Here is a 22,443-nt window from a genome sequence, read left to right on the forward strand (position 1 = left end):
TTTTCATTGTTCAGCATTAACCATAATGGGAAAAGACGAATTCAGAAAAATTACAGGAGTGTTATGAATAAATACATTACATTAGTATTTAGTTTTACTGTATTGAGCTTGTATTGATCATAGGAGTTTACACTCTTAGGACTCTTTGGACCATTCTAGATAAAGTAACATACAGAAATGTAATCAATCACTGGGGCTGAGTCCATTAACAGAGCAGTAGCCGTGCTGAGCTGCCAAAAGGGATGCAAATGCTGCAGCTGCCTCCCATTTGTCCAGGTGCCAAAATGATATTAGTGGATTACACTACAGTGTGCGGGTACTGTGAACTGGTGTGTATAATTGGGCCTGACAGAGCATGCATTGTGTAAAGCAAGGCAAAAGTGTACAGTATTAGCAGAAGAGCTGAAACAGAAACAAGACAGTGGAGTCATGTTTCAGGAGCTGCCAGACAATCTGGCTGAATTGCCTCCAGCGCATCACCCTGAGTGCTCTCCAGGATGCAGCAATCTGTGGCACCGTACGCATTTCGATTTCCCCTCCTTCCTGTCCACTTGGCTCCGACAATCAAGGCATCAGTAGAGAAGAGGCTAGAAGTTTTATAAAATGCTCACGCGAAAACAGGGTTAGTACCATTTGGGACTACTAACTTGGGAAGAGGGGGAGCTGGACTGATCTAAGATCAGAACTAGGAAAAGTTACTTTTTTGTATGACAGCTGCCAGAATCCCACGCTGCCTGTTGAATTTTGGAAGTTCCTATCCAGAAAAACGCCTTCTCTAAGATCATCCCAGGTCATCTTTAAAATGCTTTAAAAGATTGTGGGAGTGGGGTGAAGCTCAGTAGGAGGAGAAGGGAAAGGCCCCAAGATTTTTTTAAACTCCAATTTCAAAATTTTAAGTTAAAAAATTGAAAATTTTAATTTTTAAACATGTTTTATTCTTTTAAAATTTTCTTTAAAAAACATCACATTTTAACCAAATCTTCACTGTGCATATGTAAACACATTTAGGTTGTGCATATGATATTGTAATTTGAAGGTCTAATTTTAATGTTGCTAGTTGTTCGTCACAACTATTAGCATTGCACTCAGTGCTATATGGGAATTACAGTTTACGAGTGACATTAGTGCAAAAAAGAACTGCTAAGGCTTCTGTATGGTGTGAAATGGGAGGAGGTCCATGGGGCAGTGACACCATAAGTTACCGCACCGTGTGACACCAACCCTAGGGATAGCAATGGGCTCTGCAGCACCACCTAGCCTGATCTGCCACAGTATGAAGCCTGTCATAAAGAGGGCTCTGCTTCTGTAATTGCTAACAGAATTATAGAATCACAGAGTCGGAAGAGACCACAAGGGCCATCCAGTCCAACCCCCTGCCATGCAGGAAATCTCAATCAAAGCATCCCTGACAGATGGCCATCCAGCCTCTGCTTAAAGACCTCTAAGGAAGGAGACTCTATCCAGAAAGTTTAATCTGACCTTGCCTACAGATATGCTTATGTGGCATACAAGGCAATATGACTAAATCCGTTTCAGCCCCACCAGACAGCTGCCTGGTGCTGACTTCAGGCAGGCAGAGCAGCTAACAGGGCAGCAGATACACTGAAGCTCAGCACCACCCTGTGCAGGAAACATAGCCCCGGGACTTTCTGACATTCACATTCTGGGCAGAGGTGATAAGGTGCTCTGCAAGTAGCCAAGATGAAATCACAAGGCTTGAACCCAGCCTGGTGTGTAAGCAGTTATCAGACTTCAAGCAACATGCAGAGGAAGGCTTTTACATTAAGCTTAGGGCAAGCTTCTCCCACTGCATCTATCCTGCAGCCACCTGCTCAATGCAGCCGAAAAGCTGTAAAGGAGGGCAATTCTCTGAAACCAGGCATTTAATGCACCATAATTCAAACTGCTTTGAACCCAGGAAGATATTGAAAATACACATCTGGTCCACTACAGATCATGACATTCTCTGGATCATTGGTCCATCACAATGTAATGTACAGCTCACCCATGGCAAATCACAGAACACACATAAGGCTATTGTACATCACTGTGCAACCAAGGTTAAAACTATTTATTCACCCCTGTGCAGGCATAGCCAAAGGCCCGACTTGGGAAATCAGCATGACCCATCATCTCTGAATCCTGAGACAGATGGATTCCCTCTGGGGAGCCACCAATTTCATAGCTCATAAGCCAGGAATGTTTCTATCAGCCATAACCCAGGGCAGTCAGCTTGCTCTAGCGGCACCGTATGAGAGACTGAAAACCTGGGCTACGCTGTATATCAATAGATGTAACTTCTTTAAACATTGAAAGGCTATGGATTTTGTAAAGGCAGAGTTTGCACATAGAATGAATTACAAGGAAAGCTTAACTACTTATATATTAGAGCTGGATATCATGAACACAGCAGATTCACCCTCTTTGCCTTTACCAAATCATACAAGAAGTGTTCATGGTTGAGATTTGGTAAAAATCTGTGTAGCTTTCCTACAGTGTTCACATCTTTCCCCAAACATTTGCTTGCTCTATTTCATTCCTGCCTCAGTCTGCTTTTTTTAAAATAGTAAGTCCATATGAGAAATAATCTATACTTTCAAGCACATTTTTGGATCCAAAAATGTATCCAAAAATGTAGGACAACTGCACTCTACATTCAGAGATGTGCAAAAACCAATGTTTCCTTATTTATTTTTAAAAGTGTAAATTATATTGGTTAAAATGAAAACCAAACCAAATTTGACTACATCCACATTGGAAATAAGTCTTAGGTTCAGCATTTTGGACCTGGGAACTCTGTTCAATGCTGGGGCTTAGGTCTGGTGTATCTTGTTTTAAAAAAGAGTATGGTTTTTAGAAGTATAGGGAAAGCACTTCCTTTTTACCATTTGGTATATCTGCTAGCTGCCTTCAACACATACTTCATACTCTGCCATGGTACTGCACCATGCACCTGTTTTCTCTCTCCATTCTTATATCCCAAATATAACTTTTCTCCTGCATCATCAGCCATCACTAGTGAAGACCTCCTGTTCTCTAATGACTCCACCTCTAAATCTATACTTGATGCTTCTTTGGTACCACTGATGCCCATCTTTGCCTGTGTGGTGTGAGCCATGCCAGCCAGCCAGAAGGAGATGAGAATGCAAAGGCAAGATAATCAGAAACCAAAATTATGGCCATAGCTCATTTCTTGCACCTGGTCACTGCATCAGCACAATCACAGCTTGCAATAAATCCTGCAGGGGAACAAACCGAAACGTTCCCATTAATATTGAATGGCATATTCACTCCCTGATATTCCCCTCATCACCACCTCACAAAACCACTGTGCCTCCTTTGCAAGCAAAGAGCAAACCAGGCAAGGTCACTGAGCGAAAGTGCAGTACAGCAAGGCTGCACACTAAACACAAAGCAGTTGAGTACCAAGGGCAAGATAAAGGAACCCCATTATTTATCAGCTCCTCTCAAAAGAGAGTAGCTAGCCAGGGCTGGTCCTAACATTAGACAGAAAGAATGTGACTACCAACGTAGTAGGCAGCTAATCTGGGATGTTCTCAAAGAGCAGAGTTGCTGGATATTTCTTAGATTTTGTGTTTACTGCCAGAGACAGAAAGAGGTGCTTGTGCGGTTTGTGCCAAAATAATCTGAGTGGCTTTAATGGGGTGTCAGCAGCTAGATCTCATTCATTTCTTTGAAAGGAGACAGTCTGCTGTATCTCTATTACTAGCTGGGGCAGAAGGTTAGGAAGATGAAGCTTTGTGGGACAAAGTTCTCTCCATATTTCTCCACCATGAAAATAGAATGGAGCAGTCTTACATATGCCTCTTTCAAACTGCAGTGCCACACCATTAGAAAGCAAGGGGCCAATGTGGTGGATCTGTATTCTATCACGAAGTCTCACATCTCCAATTTCTGCAAAATTACTTTTCCCCCCAGGCATCCTTTATTTCAAGGCAGGGGAGCATGTTGTTGAATTCCAACTCCAGCAAAGCTATTGGTTGAATAGGAGAAAATAGTGGTTCATCAACAGAGAGCCAAATGTTGCTCACTCCTGCTCTGTTTTAAAGGCTGTCCAAGATTGAAAACCTGAAGATAGAAAACAGAGGCCTCAGTGTTGCCCATCATTATGTTTACAGTTGCCAACTTGGGTGAGAAATACAGTATTTCTGTGAAAAATATAACAATTATTTCTCAATTTGAATTTACATTCTTCAGAGGTTACCTCCTGATGAGAGTTCATGCCATAATTTTGAAACAATGGATGAAATTCTCATAGTGACTTCACACACATATAGGTTCACCTGCAGAAATCATTGGACATTTTGGCCACATTGAAGCTGAGTGGAATTGCAGATGCAGTGCAGTTGTGTACATGCATTGTGCATATAAGTGCATTTTGCACAAATGCCCATGCATATGCACATATGACTGGTACATCTGGAGGACTGATTCAGTTGTGTAAGGTTGTCACAGCACAATTAATACAGAAATACATGTGCAGAGATTCACATTACACCCCCCCCCCCAAAAAAAAACAACCCATGACCAACCTCTCTAAAGTGTTACAGCATCTATAGTCTTCTTGCTAGCATAGACTAGGAGTCAATGCATTCAACCATGCAAACTGCATTCATCATTGTTCCTTTGTCCATGGTGGCTCTTTGGTCGTGACAAAGAACTCACACAATTCATTTGCTGTGAGCAGAAAGTGCCAATTTATTTATACTTATGTATTAAATTTAAGTCCATGGTATAAATGAAGGCAGAGTACATGAGATTCCAAGAACAGTCTTCCATCTTTCAAGGGCCAGCCGAAGGTATGAACTGTCTGAAGCGGAACAGCAAATGTCACCTTCCCACTGCACACTACACAAGTTATTTTGCCACCAGACACATTGGCTGGCATCCAGCTAGGGACATAAGCATGCATAAGTCACATTACATATGCAGCACCAAAAAGTCACCATTCCACAATGTTATGTATTCTGTTGATAGCGGCAGAAGTGGAGTTCTGCAGACAGCATTCTCCTCTGCATCTTGCCTTTCCAAGTTGCTATTGTGCGCTGCAGTTCCACATCCTACATTGTGCACGTTGTGTATTGCACATTGCAAATTATACAATGGCACCCAGTCACTAGCATGTGTTGCACAAAGCTGCTTTTCTGCATGGAGGCTGCATAGCAAATGTACATGCAAGCAAAGGTAACATATCTCCACATGTGGATATTTAAACGATGATGAAGGGATGTTGGACTGCAGTCAAAAACCCTGCAAGTGCTTTCCTCCAAGAATAAAAATATCATACAATTGAACTCAACAACTAAATATTTGCTGCTTTTTCATGATAACCAAAACCAACATAATGCTAAAACTCAAAGAGTCCCCCAAAGAAATTAATTGGTAATAGTTTCAGAACAGACAATGCTTTGACCTAGAAGAGATTGTCTTACATTTCTTATGTTTCAGAATCAAGGAAATAAGCTATGGAAAAGCACATTGCACATTGTTACCAAACTGATATGTAAACAGAGAGCAGGAAAAAATACTGGCAGGACTGCTGTTGCCATCTCTTGCAAATTTTATTCCAAGTCTAGCCAAGCCTGGAGCCTTCTTTTAAAGTGTAAAATCAAACAAAAACAAAAAAAAGTGAGAAAAATCCCTTTCATGTCTAAAAAGCCCATTTCAAACCCCTGTGGTGATAGGAAAACTTGGCAAATATCAACGTGACAGCAGAAAGATCTAAAGGCTTTGATCCAAAAATAAATAAAGGAAGAGCATCAAGGACTTTTTTTGCCCAATTTTTATTTCAAGTTAAAATTCATGACATTAAACTTGTGCGGCTAAGAAGGGGTATGTTGACGGGCTTTTGAAGGCTTGCCACTGGCAACTCTGTTTCGTTCCTATTTTTAAGAACTGTGAAGAATGAGGCATATACTGATTTTATATTTGGAATGGGTTAGGGGAATATCCCCCCCCCCCCCAAATCGATGGAGACAATACATAGAAGAACTACATAAAAATATGAAAGGTCAGATAACACACGGGAAGAAGAAGCTTACAAAAATGAACCCCAAATTTTGGAAAGCAAAAGGAGGGCTGCACTCGAAGCAACTGGAGGAATAAATCCCCAGGAACAGATGACATACCAATAGAACTACAGTTGGCCTTCCATATCCGCAGATTTTTTTTTATCCACGGATTCAAGCATCTACATCTTGAAAATATTTAAACTATATAAATTCCAATAAGCAAATCTTGATTTTGCCATTTTATATAAGGGACACCATTTCACTGCTCCACTGTATTTAATAGGACTTGAGCATCCACAGATTTTGCTGTCCATGGCAGTTCCTGGAACCAAACCACAGCAGCTACCAAGGGCCCACTGTACTACAATCCACAGAGACAAATTCAAGTATAGTTTCAACTAAAATCTGCCAACAAATATGGAAGACAAAGCAGTGGCCCACTGATCGGAAGAGATCGGTATACATTCCCATCCACAAAAAAGGAGACACAAAAGACTGCAGTAATCACAGAACCATTGCACTAATTTCTCAAGCAAGCAAAGTGATGCTCAAAATTCTGCAGCAATGACTCCTATCATATATGGAGTGAGAAATTCCAGAGGTGCAAGCTGGATTCGAAAAAGTAAGAGGCACTAGACAAGCTAAACATACCCAAATCGCTATGGTTTCCAGACCCTTCACCATTTTGGTCTCCCTCCTCTGGATATGCTCCAGGTTTGCAACATCCTTTTTAAATTGTGGTTACCAGAACTGGACACAGTATTCCAGGTGAGGCCTGACCAAAGCAGAATAGAGTGGCACTATTACTTCCCTCAATGTAGACCCTATACCTCTATTTATGCAGCCTAGAATTGCATTGGTCTTTTTAGCTGCCGCATCACACTGTTGATTCAATCATGTTCAACTTGTTGTTTACCAAGACTCTCAGTTCCCTTGTACTGTTGTTAAACCAGATGAAAGGGCTCAGAATACAGGGAGGATGGAGAAGAGAGAAACTTTATAAGGGTGCTGGGCAAAACATGACACATTCTCTGCCCTGAAAAAGAACTTCAGGTTGATAATATGTTGTGCTACTCTGAAGTGGAATTTCTACCTCCAGCTAGCCACTCTCCTCTCCTTTATATCTCACCTCCTGTTGTCAAATATTGGGGACTAGTCAACAAGAGAAAAGACCCCTGTTGCTGTAAACTCTTGAGATTGCCCCCAAAGAAAATATCTGCCATATGCCACAGTAGATAATGTACAAAGTCTCTACTATTGATTAAACCTGATTGCTCGCTCCTTTTAAAAATCCATGCTCTTCTCTTTTCATGAACTCCCCAGTGCATTCCTGGTCTCATGACCCCTTTCTCTGGAGTAATGATTTATAATTTAGAAAGCTGTTATAGTTCTGCAACATCATGCCTCACTGTCTTCTTAGCTATGAAATACAAAGTATGGGTCCTAGTCCAGCATAGAATATCATTGTTGCTTCATTGGGGGCCTGAACAGACAGGCCAAAATAAAGCTGCTCTGGGTCTCTTTGGAGGTATGCTGTTTAAATGACACACACATCTTAAGAGGCCAGAAGTTGCGTCAAAGCTGCGCTCCACTCCTTAAGACTGGAACATGGCTTTGGTGCCGCTTCCGGCCTCTTAGGATGCATTCATCATTTAAACAGCATACCTCCAAAGAGACCCAAAGCAGCTTTATTTGGCCTGTCTGTTTGGGCCCTATATTTTTTAAAAAACCTTATTTCCTTAGGTTCTTAGCTCTCAGAATCACCAATAATCATTTCCAAATACCTCACAGTCACAGAGAAACCCCCCAAACGGATCAGTTACAGGCATACATATTGGTCTTTTATGCAGACATGTCTATTCAGATTTCTAATTTTGCATACAACTTTAGGGAGATCAGTATGCAGCACTTTGTATCTTTAAATTAGAAATATACATATTTTGTGGATTTCATTGACTGGACAAAGAAAAAAATTTCTTGAAGCACTATGTATTTAAGAATTTTAAAATATTTGAATCTTGGGTCTTTTGCAGTTGTTAAAGCCTTTCTACCCTTTAAAGATAGAGTCAGTCTGGTCTAGTGACCTGAGCGCTGGGCTAATATCCTGGGAAACCAGTGCTTGAGTCCCTACTTGCCCAATGGAAAGCCACAGGATGTCCTTGAATAAGTCACACTCTCTCAGCCTCAGAGGAAGACAATGGCAAACCCTTTCGGAAAACCTTGTGATAAGTGTGCCTTAAGGTTGCCATAAGTTGGAAACAAAGGCACACAACAACAAATCCTCTAATGGGGAAGCTGTGGTCCTCCAAGTGTCAAACTCCAATTCCCATTGGCCTCAACAAGCCTAAGCCAATTGTGAGGGATGATAGGAGTGGTAGACCAAAAAGTCGCCACTCCTGCCATAATTGCATCGACACATTTCTTTAGTTAAGATGCAATAGGTGCGCTAGTGCACAGCCAGACTTGCTTAGCCTACCACAATTAAGTAGACTCAAGACACCGAGTGTGAGCTAAGGCACTGAGTGTGAACTGGCTGATCTGATTTTAAAAAATGAACTTAAATCAGTTATAATTGCAACTTCAGCCCTACAAAGATGTTATGTGCATGGTACGCATGCACTACTCAATCCTCAGTCATGTTTTACTTGCATGCTCTCTGCTCATTCAGAAGGCACTATGTCTGTTGTTGTTGTTGTGTGCCTCCAAGTCATTTTTTACTTACGGCAACCCTAAGGTGACCTATCATAGGATTTTCTTGGCAAGTTTCTTCAGAAGAGATGTGCCACTGCATTCCTCTACAGCTGAGAGAGTGTGACTTGCCCACGGTTGCCCCTTTATGCTCAAGTGGGGAATCAAACACTGTATTCCCAATACTCAAACCCTTACACCACGCTGGGTCCCTTAAGTCATCAAAAAGGGTGGTCTTTTCAAAGAAGGAACAACCCATTTCTCTCCTTCCCAAGGAAGGAGACTCCACTGCACTCTGAGGAAGGAGTTTGTCCCACTGTCAAACAGCCCTTGCTGTCAGGAAGTTCTTCCTAATGTTGAGCTGGAATCTCTTTTCCTGGACCTTGCATCCATTGCTCCAGGTTCTGTTCTCTGGAGCAGCAGAAAACAATCTTGCTCCCTCCTCAGTATGACATCCCTTCAAGTATTTAAACAGGGCTCTCATATCACCTCTTAACCTTCTCTTCTCCAGGCTAAACATCCTCAGGTCCCTGACTTCATGGATTCCAGACCCTTCACCATTTTAGTCCCCCTCCTTTGGACACATGGCTCCAGTGTCTCCACATCCTTTTTGAATTGTGGTGCCCAGAACTGGAGACTGGATTATTCCAGATGAGGCCTGACCAAAGCAGAATAGAGTGGCACTATTACTTTCCTTGATGCCAAGGGTCCCCAAAGTGTGTGCTTTAAGAGATGTTGGGCTTCAGCTCCCAGAATCCCAGACTATGGGCCAACTATGGAGCTGAGTCTCCTGGGAGCTGAAGCCCCAAATCCCTTAAAGAGCAGAGTTTGGGGACGACTGACAGACAGGATACTTCTCCTGATGGAGTCTAGGATGGCCTTGGCCCTTTTTGCTGCAGCATCCCAGAGTTCCCCTCTGTCACGCCTTCCCTTCCGTCCCTTTCGCCCAATGCTCCTCCTCCTCCTCCTCACCTGTCCAGGGCTGGGTCCTCCTGCTTGGAAGGTCCCGGGCGGCGGTTGCCTAGGCGACGCCGGCATCCCGCTCGGAGCCCGCCCTCCCTTGGACCTTGCGGGCCCGGTGACGTCACCGGCGGGGAGCGCTGCCCGCCCGGCGGCCGGAGGAGCGCTGCTGCTGCTGCTGCTGCTGGTGGTGCTGCCTGGCTCCTGGCTGCTGCTGCTGCCGCTGGTCTGGGCTGCCTCTGCCGGGGCTCCCTCCGGGGCTCAGCATGGCCAAGCACCACCGCACTCCCGCCCGCGCCTCCGAGCCCGTCATCGAGGTCAAGAGCAAGGTGAGTCCCGGGGAAGGAGGGGCGCCATCCAGACCCAGACCCAGCAGCATCCCTGGCAGCAGCGGCAGCAGCAGGTGCACCGGGCCCAACAGCCTCCCAGCCTCCTTCCCAGCCAGCCTTCCTCCTTCCCCGCTCCCTTCCATCCTTCTTTCCTTCTTCCCTCCCTCCTTTATCTTTCCCTCCTTCTTTCTTTCCTCCCTCCATTCTTCCCTCCTTCCCTCTTTTTTCCTTCCTTCCTCTTTCTTTCCTCCCTCTCTTCCCCCTTCTTCCCTTCTATCCTTCCATCCTTCTTTTCTTCCATCCATCTTCCCTCTCTCCCTCCATCCTTCCTTGTGCCCCTCTATCCTTCCTAGTTCCTCCCATCCATCCATCCATCCATCCTCCTAGCCTTCCCTCTCCCTCCCTCGGGCCTGGCCTGGCGAGGAGGGCTGCCCCCTTGTTCTGCCCGGAGGGGTCTGCCTTTCCTCCTGGGAGCCTCCCGGGAAGGACGGGCACCTTCCCCGCGGGCTGGTTATGCAATGCTGCACCAGCGGAGCCGGGCTTCCCAGGGGCTTCCCGGCTGAGGAGGAGGAGGATGCCTTCGCTTGGCTGGCTGGCTGGCTGGCTGGGAGGGAGCCCCTGCGATGCCCCTCTGTGGGATCAGCCCCAAGGGCATCCAGCCAGGGGCTCCCTCCCTCATGATCCCCCAGAAGGGCATCCCTGGGTCCCTTGGGGCCCAGTCTCCCTGCCAGACAGAGATCAGCTGGGAACCCCCTCTGCCACCCTGGGGCCAAGCAGCCAGCAAACCCTGCGGCTCATTGCTACTGCCCTCCAGGCCCCCAGGACCCATGGCCACCCCCAACCCATGGCCTTGGTGCCAAGCAGCCAGGGAACCTTAATGTTAACGTGGTGGTGGTTGTTGTGAAGTCAGAGGCTTTCATGGCCAGCATCTATAATTTTTTCTGGGTTTGGGGGGCTCTGTGGCCATGTTTTAGAAGGGTTTGTTTTTGACGGTTCGCCAGCATCTGGGGCTGGCATCTTCAGAAAATGCCATTGCATTGCATCTTCTCTGAAGAAGCCAGCCACAGATGCTTGCAAATGGCCAGAAACAAACTCTTCTAGAATATGGCCACATAGCCCCCAAACCCCACAAAAACCAATTATTTTTAACCCCCCTCCAGGCCCCCTTAACTCATGGTGACCCTCAACTCATGCTCTTGATGCCAAGCAGCCAGTCAGCCTCGGTGCTAAGGTTGTTGCTGTTGTTTTTAACTGCCCTCCAGACCACTTTGATTCATGATGACCCTCAATTCATGGCTTTGGCACCAAGCAGCCACCAACCTTGATGTTAAGATGTTGGTTGTTGTTGTTAACTGCCTTCCAGTCCACCTCAAGCCATGATGACCCTCAACTCATGGCCTTGATGCCAAGCAACCAGCCAACCTTGATGCTAATGTTGTTGTTGTTGTTGTTGTTGTTAACTGCCCCCAAGTTCATCATGATTCATGGTGACCCTGAGGATGAGACATCCCCATCACTCTGTCCAGCTTTTGCAGGCTCCAGCCCCTGGCCTTTTTGATCGAGACCAACCATGGCATGTGGTCTTCTTCTCTTTCTCCTGTCCTCTACCTTTCCTAGCATCATTACCTTTTCAAGAGATTTATGCCTTCTCATGATGTGGCCGAAGTATGACAGCCTCAGTTTGGGCATCTTGGCTTCCAGGGAGAGTTCAGGCTTGATTTATTCAAGGACGCATTTGTTTGTCTTTTTGTCTGTCCATGGGATCCTCAGCACTCTTCTCCAGCACCACTTCTCCAATGAGCTTGGGTTTTGTTTGTTGCTTTTCTATCGCCTTTTCCCACTTCCCAGCTCTCCCATCCATTCACGGTGATGGGGAATACAGTGGCTTGGACTGGCCTCCCTTTAATGTTCAGAGTTACATCTTTGCACTTTAGGATCTTGTCCACTACTTTCATAGCTGCCCTTTCCAATCCTAGTTATCTTATTTCTTGACTGCAGTCCCCATTTCGATCAATATTTGATCCAAGGTATGGGAATTCCTTGACTATTTCAGTGCTCTTATTATCTAGGGTGCACTCTTGTAGATCTTTCATGGTCATTATTTCTGTTTTCTTAATGTTTAACAGTAAGCCTAGCTTGGCACTTTGCTCCTTGACCTTCTTGGGAATCGCTCCAAGTCAAGATGCTTTACTAGGCACCTGCCAAAAAAACAGTGGGAAACTGAGGCTGGTGGCTTCCTTTTCCATCTCAAAATGCAAATTCCACCACAAAGTACCACAGCTCCCCACTGAGGTTAAAGTGGCCTCTCTTGAGGAGCACAGTTTTCCCCCAATGAAATAGGATTTAGGAACCCCTTTCTCCTTGCCCCTGAAGCGATACAGCATTTGTGAGTATCCCATGAGTTAAGTCAAGGTGTGCAGAAACCCTCTTCCCATGGAAAGCCATGCAAATAATTCCAGGCTCAGTCCCTGTTGGGATCTCCAGGAAAAGAAGGCAGATTCGGTGGGACATCCTCATACAAACTGACATATTTCCCAAGTGTGTTGGACTACAACTTACATCATCCCCAGACCACATAGCCATATGAGCTCTGTGGACAAATAATCTATAAGGCAATTTCCTACATACTCCAGCTGAAAGATGGTTTGAATCTTCTTTTTATTTGTTTTCCTTTATTTATTATCCTAATTTATATCCCTCCTTTTAAGGAGGCAAACCCATCTAAGGTACCACAGAAGCTAAAATCAAAGTACAGTAACCCCAATCAGAACTCAAGGTGGTGGATAGTCCTATTAAGGGGATAAAAACAGCATCTCCTTACCCATTTTAACATTTGTCCACTTTGGTGTAGGACACTAGAGTTTGGCAGTAAAAATGAAATGCAGAGATGTAGAATGAATGACACCTGGTTTGACGGCAGTACATGGAAAAGGGATCTTGGAGACTTGGTGGACCACAGGCTGAACATGAGCCAACAGTGTGATGTTGCAGCTAAGAAAGCCAATGCAATACTAGGCTACATCAATAGGAGAATAGTGTCTAGGTCAAAGGAAGTAATAGTGCCACTCTGTTCTGCTTTGGTCAGGCCTCACCTGGAATAAGGCTGTGTCCAGTTCTGGGCACCACAATTCAAAAGGATGTTGACAAATTGGAGCGTGCCCAAAGGAAGGCCACCAAAATGGTGATGGGTCTGGAAACTGTGCCTTATGAAGTGAGACTTGGGGAGCTGTGTATGTTTAGCCTGGAGAAGAGAAGGCTAAGAGGTGAAATGATAGTCCTGTTTAAATATTTAAAGGGGTGTTGTATTGAGGATGAAGCAAGCTTGTTTTCTGCTGCTCCAGAGAATAGGACCCAGAACACTCCTAGACTGGATTGATCTCATACAGGATAGATCTGAGAGGGCACTGGAGAATTATGTCAGAGAAGAGATAACTGCTGAGTGGTTTGTAGTCTTTTGAAAGTTTTTGTTTCAAGTCTGGCCAGGGACACATTTTGCTTAGCTATTCCCCTGCTGCATCTGAAATATGTGTAGCAAACTCCTTGATGCCATTACATTTGTGTTCCCTTGTGCCTCTGCACTAATGAAAAATAATACATTTGAGTCTCAGGTGGAATATATGAAGGCACCTTATACTGAATCAAGCCATACGTCCATCTAGCTCAGCACTATTTACTGTACTCAGTCCAACTGTCCAGGATTTCAAGCAGAAGTGCTTTCCAGCGCTCAACTGTAAATATTAGGGATTTAACCTGGAACCTTTTGTGTGGCATATGGGCGGGCCCCTAGTTATTCCAGCATTAGACCAGGTGTTGCTTTTTATTTGCAACTTTGCCTTTTGAGGGACAGAAATCACCCACCTATGGATAAATAGTCCTATAGACAGGCAACTATCTTATACAAGGGCTTGGCTATACATATTTCCAACTGTAGAATTTTAGAACCTTTGTATCCCGCCTAAGAACTCCCTATGGCAGTTTTCTAAATTAAAAACACTTCACTGTGATAGAACTGATAAGTGCTACAAGGAGTAAATGATATTCAGTTTTAAAAAACAAATATGTGATTGTTTCTTCCCAAGAGAATAAAGTGTGTGTATGATTAAGGTATGTATTTGTAGATGAAGCGGACTGTACGTGAAAGAAAGAGACAGAGAAATCTGTGTTGTTGTTGTTGTTTCTGTCTACTTCAGTTATCATGTTCGTGTAATTGGCTATTTAAACATGACCATGACCATGTACACTGAGCAGGCAGGAAAGAGAAGCATGTTGCTTCTCTGTTAACAGAAATATGATGTACTTTCCCTTCCTGACTTGCTCAAGTCCCAAGGTTTTGAGCTCAACTAAGGAGAAGAACTAACCAGGTAGCAAAGAATGTCTACAGGAAACCCTGCAGATTCTGTTTAACAGTGATCCCTGGGATACAACACTGAGTGTCCTAAAAGTATTGGTAGGCAACCACAACTTTATTACACTGCCTCAGTGCAGAACAACGTCTAGTAAGATCCCCACTTTTAATACAATTATTTCATAAAAGGAGAACAAGAAATATAAAACAGTTATGCAAAACTATTTTTGTTGCGCCAAATCCTAGTATTTATGTCTAAGTGATTTGATCACACGGAATTCTTTGTTAGTTATATTGGTTACTACTACAGACTGTTTTTACTGCCTTCAGTGAAGTGCCTCAGACAGAAGTTGTCTAGTATGGTTTATTTTTGTTGAGTGTTCATTTTGGTAAATTAGCTGGAGTTGCAACAATCCCTGAAACCTTAGGATTTTACTGTTTGCTTTATCCATCTGCAATAAGGGATACTTCAATGGGGCTTTTATCATTGGCCTTCCTTCATCGTCTTAGAATTTTGCAGGAGAAGTGGTCCAGACTTTGTTGTTTCCCATATTTCCCAACCACTGTTGTTTTTATTTCTTACAACAACAAAAATGTGGTAAGGAATAATAGACCAAATACATATGCTATAATCTAAAATCCTAATGTTTCTTGTGGGTTTTTCAGGCTATGTGGCCATGTTCTAAAAGAGTTTATTCCTGATGTTTCGCCAGCATCTGTGGCTGGCACCTTCAGAGAACAAGATATATAAAACAGATATACAAAACTATCGTTTCTCTGAAGATGCCAGCCACTGATGCTGGCGAAACGTCAGGAATAAACTCTTCTAGAACATGGCTACATAACCCGAAAAACCCACAAAAAACTATGGATGCCGGCCACGAAAGCCTTCGACTTCACATTAAAACCCTATTGTTTGTGATGACTAGAATAGACCATTGAATCAATTTTATTTATCTACATGTTGGCTCCTTTTTCAGTGCATCTACTCTAGTGGAAATTAGCTACTGAGATTCTGGACAATGCGTTTTAATCGGTAGTGTCAATAGCTCTTCCTAGAAGCACCAAAAGTTTGTCTATTTAGCTTATAGACATACCCGGTAAGAATATTTTTAAATGTCCCAGTTTCTCTCTCTTCCTCCCACTTTCCCCCTTCATCTTCAGCTTACTTCAGTTGTTGCAAACTGAGCTTAAAGTGCAAAACTCAAAAAGGTGGAGAGGAGGGGATAGAATTTTCTTCTTCCCCATAGATTTGAGCAAAGGTAAAACACTGCAGCCCTTCCTAACTAGTCTGTTCTTCCACATTAATAAGTATTGCCATCTTGACCACATTCTGATGTCGCTTGGCCACATGTGTCCTGACTTTCATCTGTGAAATGTTGAAGGGTATGCTCTTTTCTGCTCTCGTGCTAAAGCCTATGCCAAAGAAAGCATGTTGGATTTTGCAGTGCCACAATGCTCTTCCTTGTTTTCTCCTTTTGTCTTATATAGTTTGATGCCGAGTACCGTCGCTTTGCCATGAAGCGCTCTGCTGTAGGTGGCTTCCAGGAATTCTACCAGCTGATTCAGAGAGTCCACCAGATCCCCTGCGTGGATGTCCTTCTTGGATACACAGACATCCATGGTGACCTGCTGCCCATCAACAATGATGACAATTACCACAAGGCACTGTCATCGGCCAATCCTTTGCTCCGGATCATCATCCAGAAACGAGGTAAGGAGGTTACTAAGGGACTTCTACTCACTCTTCATTTCACACAGCACATTCAATTTTACTTATATCAATGCTTGTTTCCTGTCCTTCATCCAAGGAGTTTAGGGCAGGCCAAAGTTTCTACTGGCAGATCACCAGGTGATTTATAGTAGGATGTACATTTCTTGTCTTTGTACAGTCTGCCCTTGCCTTATGCAGACTTTGCATACATTGCTTTGAGTGTACATGGTCTGCAGGTGGCAAGGGGGGAAATGATGCACGCTCCATGGGAGCGCACCATGATAACAATTAATGGGACTTGAGCATAGGCAGTTTTCAGGTCCGTAATGGGTCCTCCAGATATGGGGAGGGCAGACTGTAATTTACTAATAGCAACTAAAAATGAAAGTCAGTTTTAAGAAGAATTCCCTGCCATGGCTTGAAATGATGGTGAAAATCATTTGATTCACATCATAGCAGGCATCCACATTTCAACAGGAAACCATACTTCCTGAATAAATGGATGAAGCTGAATGCAATTATCCTTCACAGTTTTCGCACTTCTCTGAATTTTGTAATGCAAGTCTCTGATCCAAAAATAGCCCAAACAAATGGACATGTTAGGCAAGGATGCACACCAAAATGCATACCTTTAGAGAATACACTCACAAAAATGTGCCCAAATTTTTATACTGACCCTACCTTACCTTTTCCTTTGAATGTCACCTGGAGTGAAAACAGGATGGAGCAAACGTGTGCTTCAGAATTTTATACATTTCAGAAAGCAATACAGGCCAGTTTGCCCATCCCTAGCCATCCCTCTGTCTCCAAGTTCACCACTCTTCAGGCAGTTACTTTTGACCAGGCCTATGTTTTAGAGCTGTGTTTAAAGTCTTGGATCTAAAGTAACACAAGTCTAGATCCCTCTCCCCACGTTAGCCATGTTAGTCTGTTGCAACAAAATAGGAAAGAATTGTGTGGCATCTTTAAGACTAAGAGATTTATTATAGCATGAGGTTTTGTGAACACACAGTTCATTTCCTAAGATGCATTCTCAGGAAGAGGGCTGTAGGTCCACCAAAGCTATACTAACAGCATTATTATAGTGCTGTAATAAACCACCTGCCTTAAAGATGCTGGGTGACTCTTTATTATTCAGAATTGCATGTGCATATCATCCCAGTCAGTATATCATGTGTTGCAGTAAACAGGAATATCTCGGTTGCTCAGGGGCTGAATTCCAATTTGGGCACATTCCAGCATGGGCAGGGCTGAGACTGCACAGGGCAGAACCAAACCAAAGTGGTGGAGCAGATATAACTGTTATCAGTTTGGACATTTTGCTTACCACTCATACAAAGAATAACTCAGTTCAGTGCATATCTACTCAGAGTGCACTTCGCTGTAACAGAGTCTAGGCTATAAACCAGAGCTCAGTTCCATACATCTTCCTGGACTAAAAGCCAGAGCTCAGTTCCCGGTCTTTAAATAACCTCTTACCTATAGTTTGAAAAAGTTCCTTCTTTTGGATATTAAATCCAGAGTCCCCAGCCAACCAGAATAACAGCAAAAAAAAAAAAAAAACCTGAGCAACAGACAACATTCAGTGTGTAGACTGGAGGTTTCCCTCCCTGTAGCAGATAGTTGGCTCCAACTCCTTAGGCAGCATTTTGAATTTAGCTCCTTCTGAACTCTGCTACTATTTGACACCTAGGAGCTTATCACACTGGGAAAAGGATGCTGGCAAAACGTCAAGAATAAACTCTTCTAGAACATGGTCACATAGCCTGAAAAACCCACAAAAAACTCATTTGAGAATCTTTGCCAAATCGCACAATATTGATGGGAGCATCCTGCTATGCTCCCATCTTTTTTCCCCGTGTGATAAACTTCCTAGCTTTAGTTGGTGGCTCTTGAAAGAAAAAAGGTCAGGTAGGAATTTTAAAAAACCCACAAGACTTCTGCTACAGAATGCAAAAGGTCATTATGCATTTTGGTTTCTTCAGTACCACCACTTTATCTATATAGTAGCCCTGTAAGTTAGGTAAATAGGTGGGTTATGTATTTATGGACAGCTCCCAGACCTGCCAGGGCCTCCAAAGTGGCATACAGGGGCTTAAACATTTAAAACAGTAAATGCATGTCTAAAACAATTTTAAGAGGCTTCTTATTAAAATAATTTTAAAATCAGAAACATTTTTAAAAAGCCAGAGCAGCAGCCCCTCATTTTAATAGCAAAGTGTTAGCTGCCTTCCAGAAATTTAGATGGGATAGAGCCAGACAGTTCCACAGTCAGAGTGGTTTCCATTGTGGTACTGTTACTTCTTGTTGTAACAGTACCACCATAACTCCTGGTTGGAGTGACTGGGTTTAAGGCAAGAGTGGGCAAAGTGTGGTCCTTGGGACCCCTAAAAGTGGTCCAAGAAGCTCCCAGATCACCAAATGTTTTAAATTTGGGTGGCCAGTTTTTCACTTGAGTGCTGTCTCAAAGCCCCAAATATGGCATTTGGCTTCCTCAAACAAACCTCAAATACCTCTGCTTGATTTTCCAGGTTCCTAACCTGCATAGAGAACTCCCATGAGTCAAGCAGGATCTTCCTGGGTCAGAGGAACTCTTTCCAACTTGTAGAGGACAGCAAACAGGGAATAGCAGAACTAGCATGCTTTCCTCTATCAAGGATAGTGAACCTTTGGTCTCTCATATTTTTATACAAAAACTCCAATCATTACTTACCAACAGTCATGTTGGTCAGAGCTTCTGGAGACCAAAGTCCAAAACGTTTGGAGGGTTAGAGAGGTTCCTCGTGCCTGATCTACCTAAAGGAAGAAAAGGCATCTACTTTTATTCAACAGTTTAATTCAACCTCACCAATTGATAAGATGAGCCAGGATGGTGTAGTGCTTTGAACACTGTATTATGATTCTGGAGCCCAAGGTTCAAATCTCTGCTCAGACATGGAAACCCACTGGATGATCTTGGGCAAAGACAACCCCGCTGCCCCAAACAAATCTTGCCAAGAAAACACCAGTATAGGCTTGCCTTAGGGTTGCCAAAAGTTGGAAATTACTTTGAAGGCACCAATACAATTGGTAAGGTGCCTTCTGAAAACTGGAGAGCCTATGCAAATTTAATGAAATTTGCTTTTCTTAACCAACTAGAATTGTCCTTGCGAGGAGGTTTTTGCTCTAAACAGGAGAGATTTTTGCTCCCTTGAGCATTGCTTCCAACATGTAATCCACAGAAAACACCACCCAGTTTATCTCTGGGCTTTATAAGGCAATAAACATTTGTAGGAGAGGCTATTTTAATAGCTACTCAGAGTCCTATTTTTTTCTCTCTCTTTGTTTGCACTGGAGTATTTTTGAAAATCCAAAAAGACAGAACCTTCCCCAAACTGGTGCTCTCCAGCTGCCTTGGCCACTGATGGGAATTGTAGCCCACAGCTGCCTTAGAGATCTAATCCACTGTAGGCTTGCTGTAACAGTGCTTTCCTGCTTTAGAGTTCAGAATATAGATTTACTGTTTTCCTCTGACAAAATAATAAAACAAACCTTGCAAACAAACCAAAATGAAATGAAGCTCCTTGCAACCTGAAACCAGGACTGTTCAATAATCTGTTGTTTAAAGAAGCTGTAGAAATCAGGGAAGCCACGTGAAACCTATTTGACAATAGTTGCTAAATCTTAGCATTTGCATACTGGAAGCTTTGCTCTTGAAGATTAGATGGCAGGCAGGCGGGAAGAGATGAATGAAACATTGAGGGCAATGCTAGTCATGTCATACTGAATATTTACCTATGAGACTTTTCTTGAATCTTATTTGCCAGCTGATTCACCAGACAGAGCCATGAACCCAAAAATGAGGGGAAAGGGACTGGACACCCCCCAAGTTACACTAAAGATGGATGGACACCCCCCTTAAACAAAACCCGATCAGGCACCTAGGATCAGAACCACTTTACAGCCTTAATAGTATTCCCTGAACAGAGTCTTATATGTTTCCCTCTTTTCTTGATATACATTATTGTTAATACTTTAAACAATTTTATAATATTTAATATGTTATTTCTTTCATTATATTTATAGAAGTCACAAGGTTAACTGCTTTGTTGTTGTTGTTGTTGTTGTTGTTGTTGTTGTTTCTGTTGCTGTTGTGTGCCTTCAAGTCATTTCCAATGTACGGCAACCCTAAGGTGAACCTGTTGTGGGGTTTTCTTGGCAAGATTTGTTCAGAGGAGGTTTGCCATTGCCTTCCCCTGAGGCTGAGAGAAAGTGACTTGCCCAAGTTCATCCAGTCGGTTTCATGGCTGAGCAGGGAGATCTCCAGTCATAGTCCAACACTCAAACCACACAGTCACACTGGCTATCTAACTGCTTTAGCTGGTGGTATTATTGTTATTTTGTATTCTGAGTTTTTACTGTTTTGTGAAATGCATACATGCAAGTATGCATAATTCATAATGACCTCCCCTGCCATGAAGGAATTCAGAATCAAAGCATTCCTGATAGATGGCCATCCAGCCCCTGCTTAAAGACCTCCAAAGAAGGAGACTCCACCACTCTCCGAGGGAGTATTTCCACTGTCTAACAGCCCTTACTGTCAGGAAGTTCCTCCTAATGTTGAGCTGGAATCTCCTTTCCTGTAGCTTGCATCCATTGTTCTGTGTTCTAGTGTCTGGAGCAGCAAAAAAACAAGCTTTATCAACCAATAGTCTATGCCACAACATTACAGGGCTTGCAAACCTAGCCTGCTACCTCAGGTGTGATGTTGAGGTGAACTTCAGTCACCTGTTGTAGATGGACTGGGAAGGGAGTACCATCTTGTCCATCACCACAGGTAGCGAAAGGCCTTGTGCCAACCCTGAGTATATAATTGGTATAGTTACTTGGAAACTGGAGCTACACTAGGAGTTGTCATTAGTGGACACTTTGCCAGGGTGTGTTGTTCAAGTTGGCGACAGCCCTGTGTGGAGAAGACCAAAAGGAAGCAAACCATGATGGGCCAAAGGATGGGGGGCACTCAAGGAGAGTCTGCAAAATGATTCAGAATCTGGCATAGTTTGGATTAGTTGCTGCTGCAGGGGGGAGCAAGACGACTTCCATCATCCATCAGAGTCTCCCTGGGCTAAAAATAAGCTTTTGCGCCAAACCCACAGTGCGATATTTATAACTTAAGAGCTTCGTCTGAGAAGCCCTGTAAAATGAAGACTGTGTTGCTTAGGCACAGTGACCTGGTAAAAGCCTCTATTCCTTCCTCTTTGGGAGGTTTCTAATAATTGGTAGTACTACGGACTCAGATGAATCAGCGAAGGCCGTTCGGTCTGGGTGCAGGCTGTAAACAACACATACTCAGAGCTTGTGGCCAAGGATCCCTTCCAGGCAACCAGGCAGAATAAAGCCATAAACAGGCTCAGTATTGGTTATTCCTTCGTCCAGGCTGACTCTTTGCCAAAAACGACTGCTAAAACAAGTGGACTCATAAAATCTTTGGACGCCAGGACTGACTGCTTCTGTGGACTCACAGTTGCAAAAGATGGGTGGCCCAGATGGTGAAATGGGTCACACTCTTTAGGGTGTGTTGTGTAGGAGATTTCAAGACAATGCTAGTGTTGCCTTCTTAAGCTGCAGACAGACACACTGGTTTCGGTGCTGGCACCCAGTTGTTCCCAGCTTTTATTACAGCTGTGCTGCCAGTATTAAAGCACTAACTTGTTCCAACCCAGCAAGTCTTGTTTCATGATCATCCTGCCGCTTGTCACAGATGTCTGCAGCATCTTTAGTGAAGTGGATTAATCATCCCTTCTGCTAGGTACGAAGGAGAAGAGTGTGTTGCCAGCAAGGTAGTATAGATATTTGTGTTCTGAAGGTACAGACAGATGAAGCTATCATCTCCATCTAGCCAAGGCTACCTTTTTCTTCCTCTATTCTTGTTTCCATTCCAGTTAAATATGAGAAACATTCCCCCTGGTATAGTCATTACTATGTCTTTTGGGGAGGGGTTACGTTTTTGAAACAGGATCCTATTGACTAAACCATTTCATTAATCATTTAGGACTGTACACAGTGAGGTTTTTGTAAAAGTATGCCTCTTCCTTCAAAATTATTTTAGAGCCGCTTCTCCCTAGTCCTAATCTGACACTTTAACCACTGCATCAGACTTCATATTTAGATTCCAGTCTGGCAGCCTCTCACGTCTTGCCAGGGCCTTGGTGGTGGCATATATATCCAGCTCCTTTTGTAGCATCGGCACATGCTGCATCATTTGCAGAACAGCAAGGACTCTGAAGGCATTCTTTGGTGGTAGGAAAAATAGGAAAGAGCAGCCCTACTGAATTGAGTCAACCACTCAACTTTTTTAGAGCTGAAAGGGTGTGTTTTTTTCCTCCAGCAAGGCTG

At 43.5% G+C, this 22,443-nt stretch overlaps 1 protein-coding gene across 5 annotated transcripts in view; it reads left to right on the plus strand.

The window, feature by feature from the left end:
- PARD6A (par-6 family cell polarity regulator alpha) overlaps positions 1-22,443 on the plus strand; it is a 29,922-nt gene that overhangs the window by 3,583 nt on the left and 3,896 nt on the right. Inside the window, exons 1-2 of one of the 5 annotated variants that reach the window (XM_089476896.1) lie at positions 9,877-10,009; positions 15,846-16,068. In XM_089476896.1, coding sequence (XP_089333022.1) covers positions 9,947-10,009; positions 15,846-16,068 — 286 coding nt within the window. In that variant the 5' untranslated portion in view covers positions 9,877-9,946. Of the gene's footprint in view, positions 1-9,876; positions 10,010-13,860; positions 14,114-15,653; positions 15,741-15,845; positions 16,069-22,443 lie in introns of those variants that run through there. The other 4 variants (XM_089476895.1, XM_089476897.1, XM_089476898.1 and 1 more) reach the window with 4 other exon arrangements.

Source organism: Sceloporus occidentalis, unplaced genomic scaffold (genome assembly GCF_023333645.1).
Source record: "Sceloporus occidentalis isolate IW3139 unplaced genomic scaffold, rSceOcc1.0.p SCAF_10, whole genome shotgun sequence".
In the NCBI taxonomy this organism is placed as follows: domain Eukaryota; kingdom Metazoa; phylum Chordata; class Lepidosauria; order Squamata; family Phrynosomatidae; genus Sceloporus; species Sceloporus occidentalis.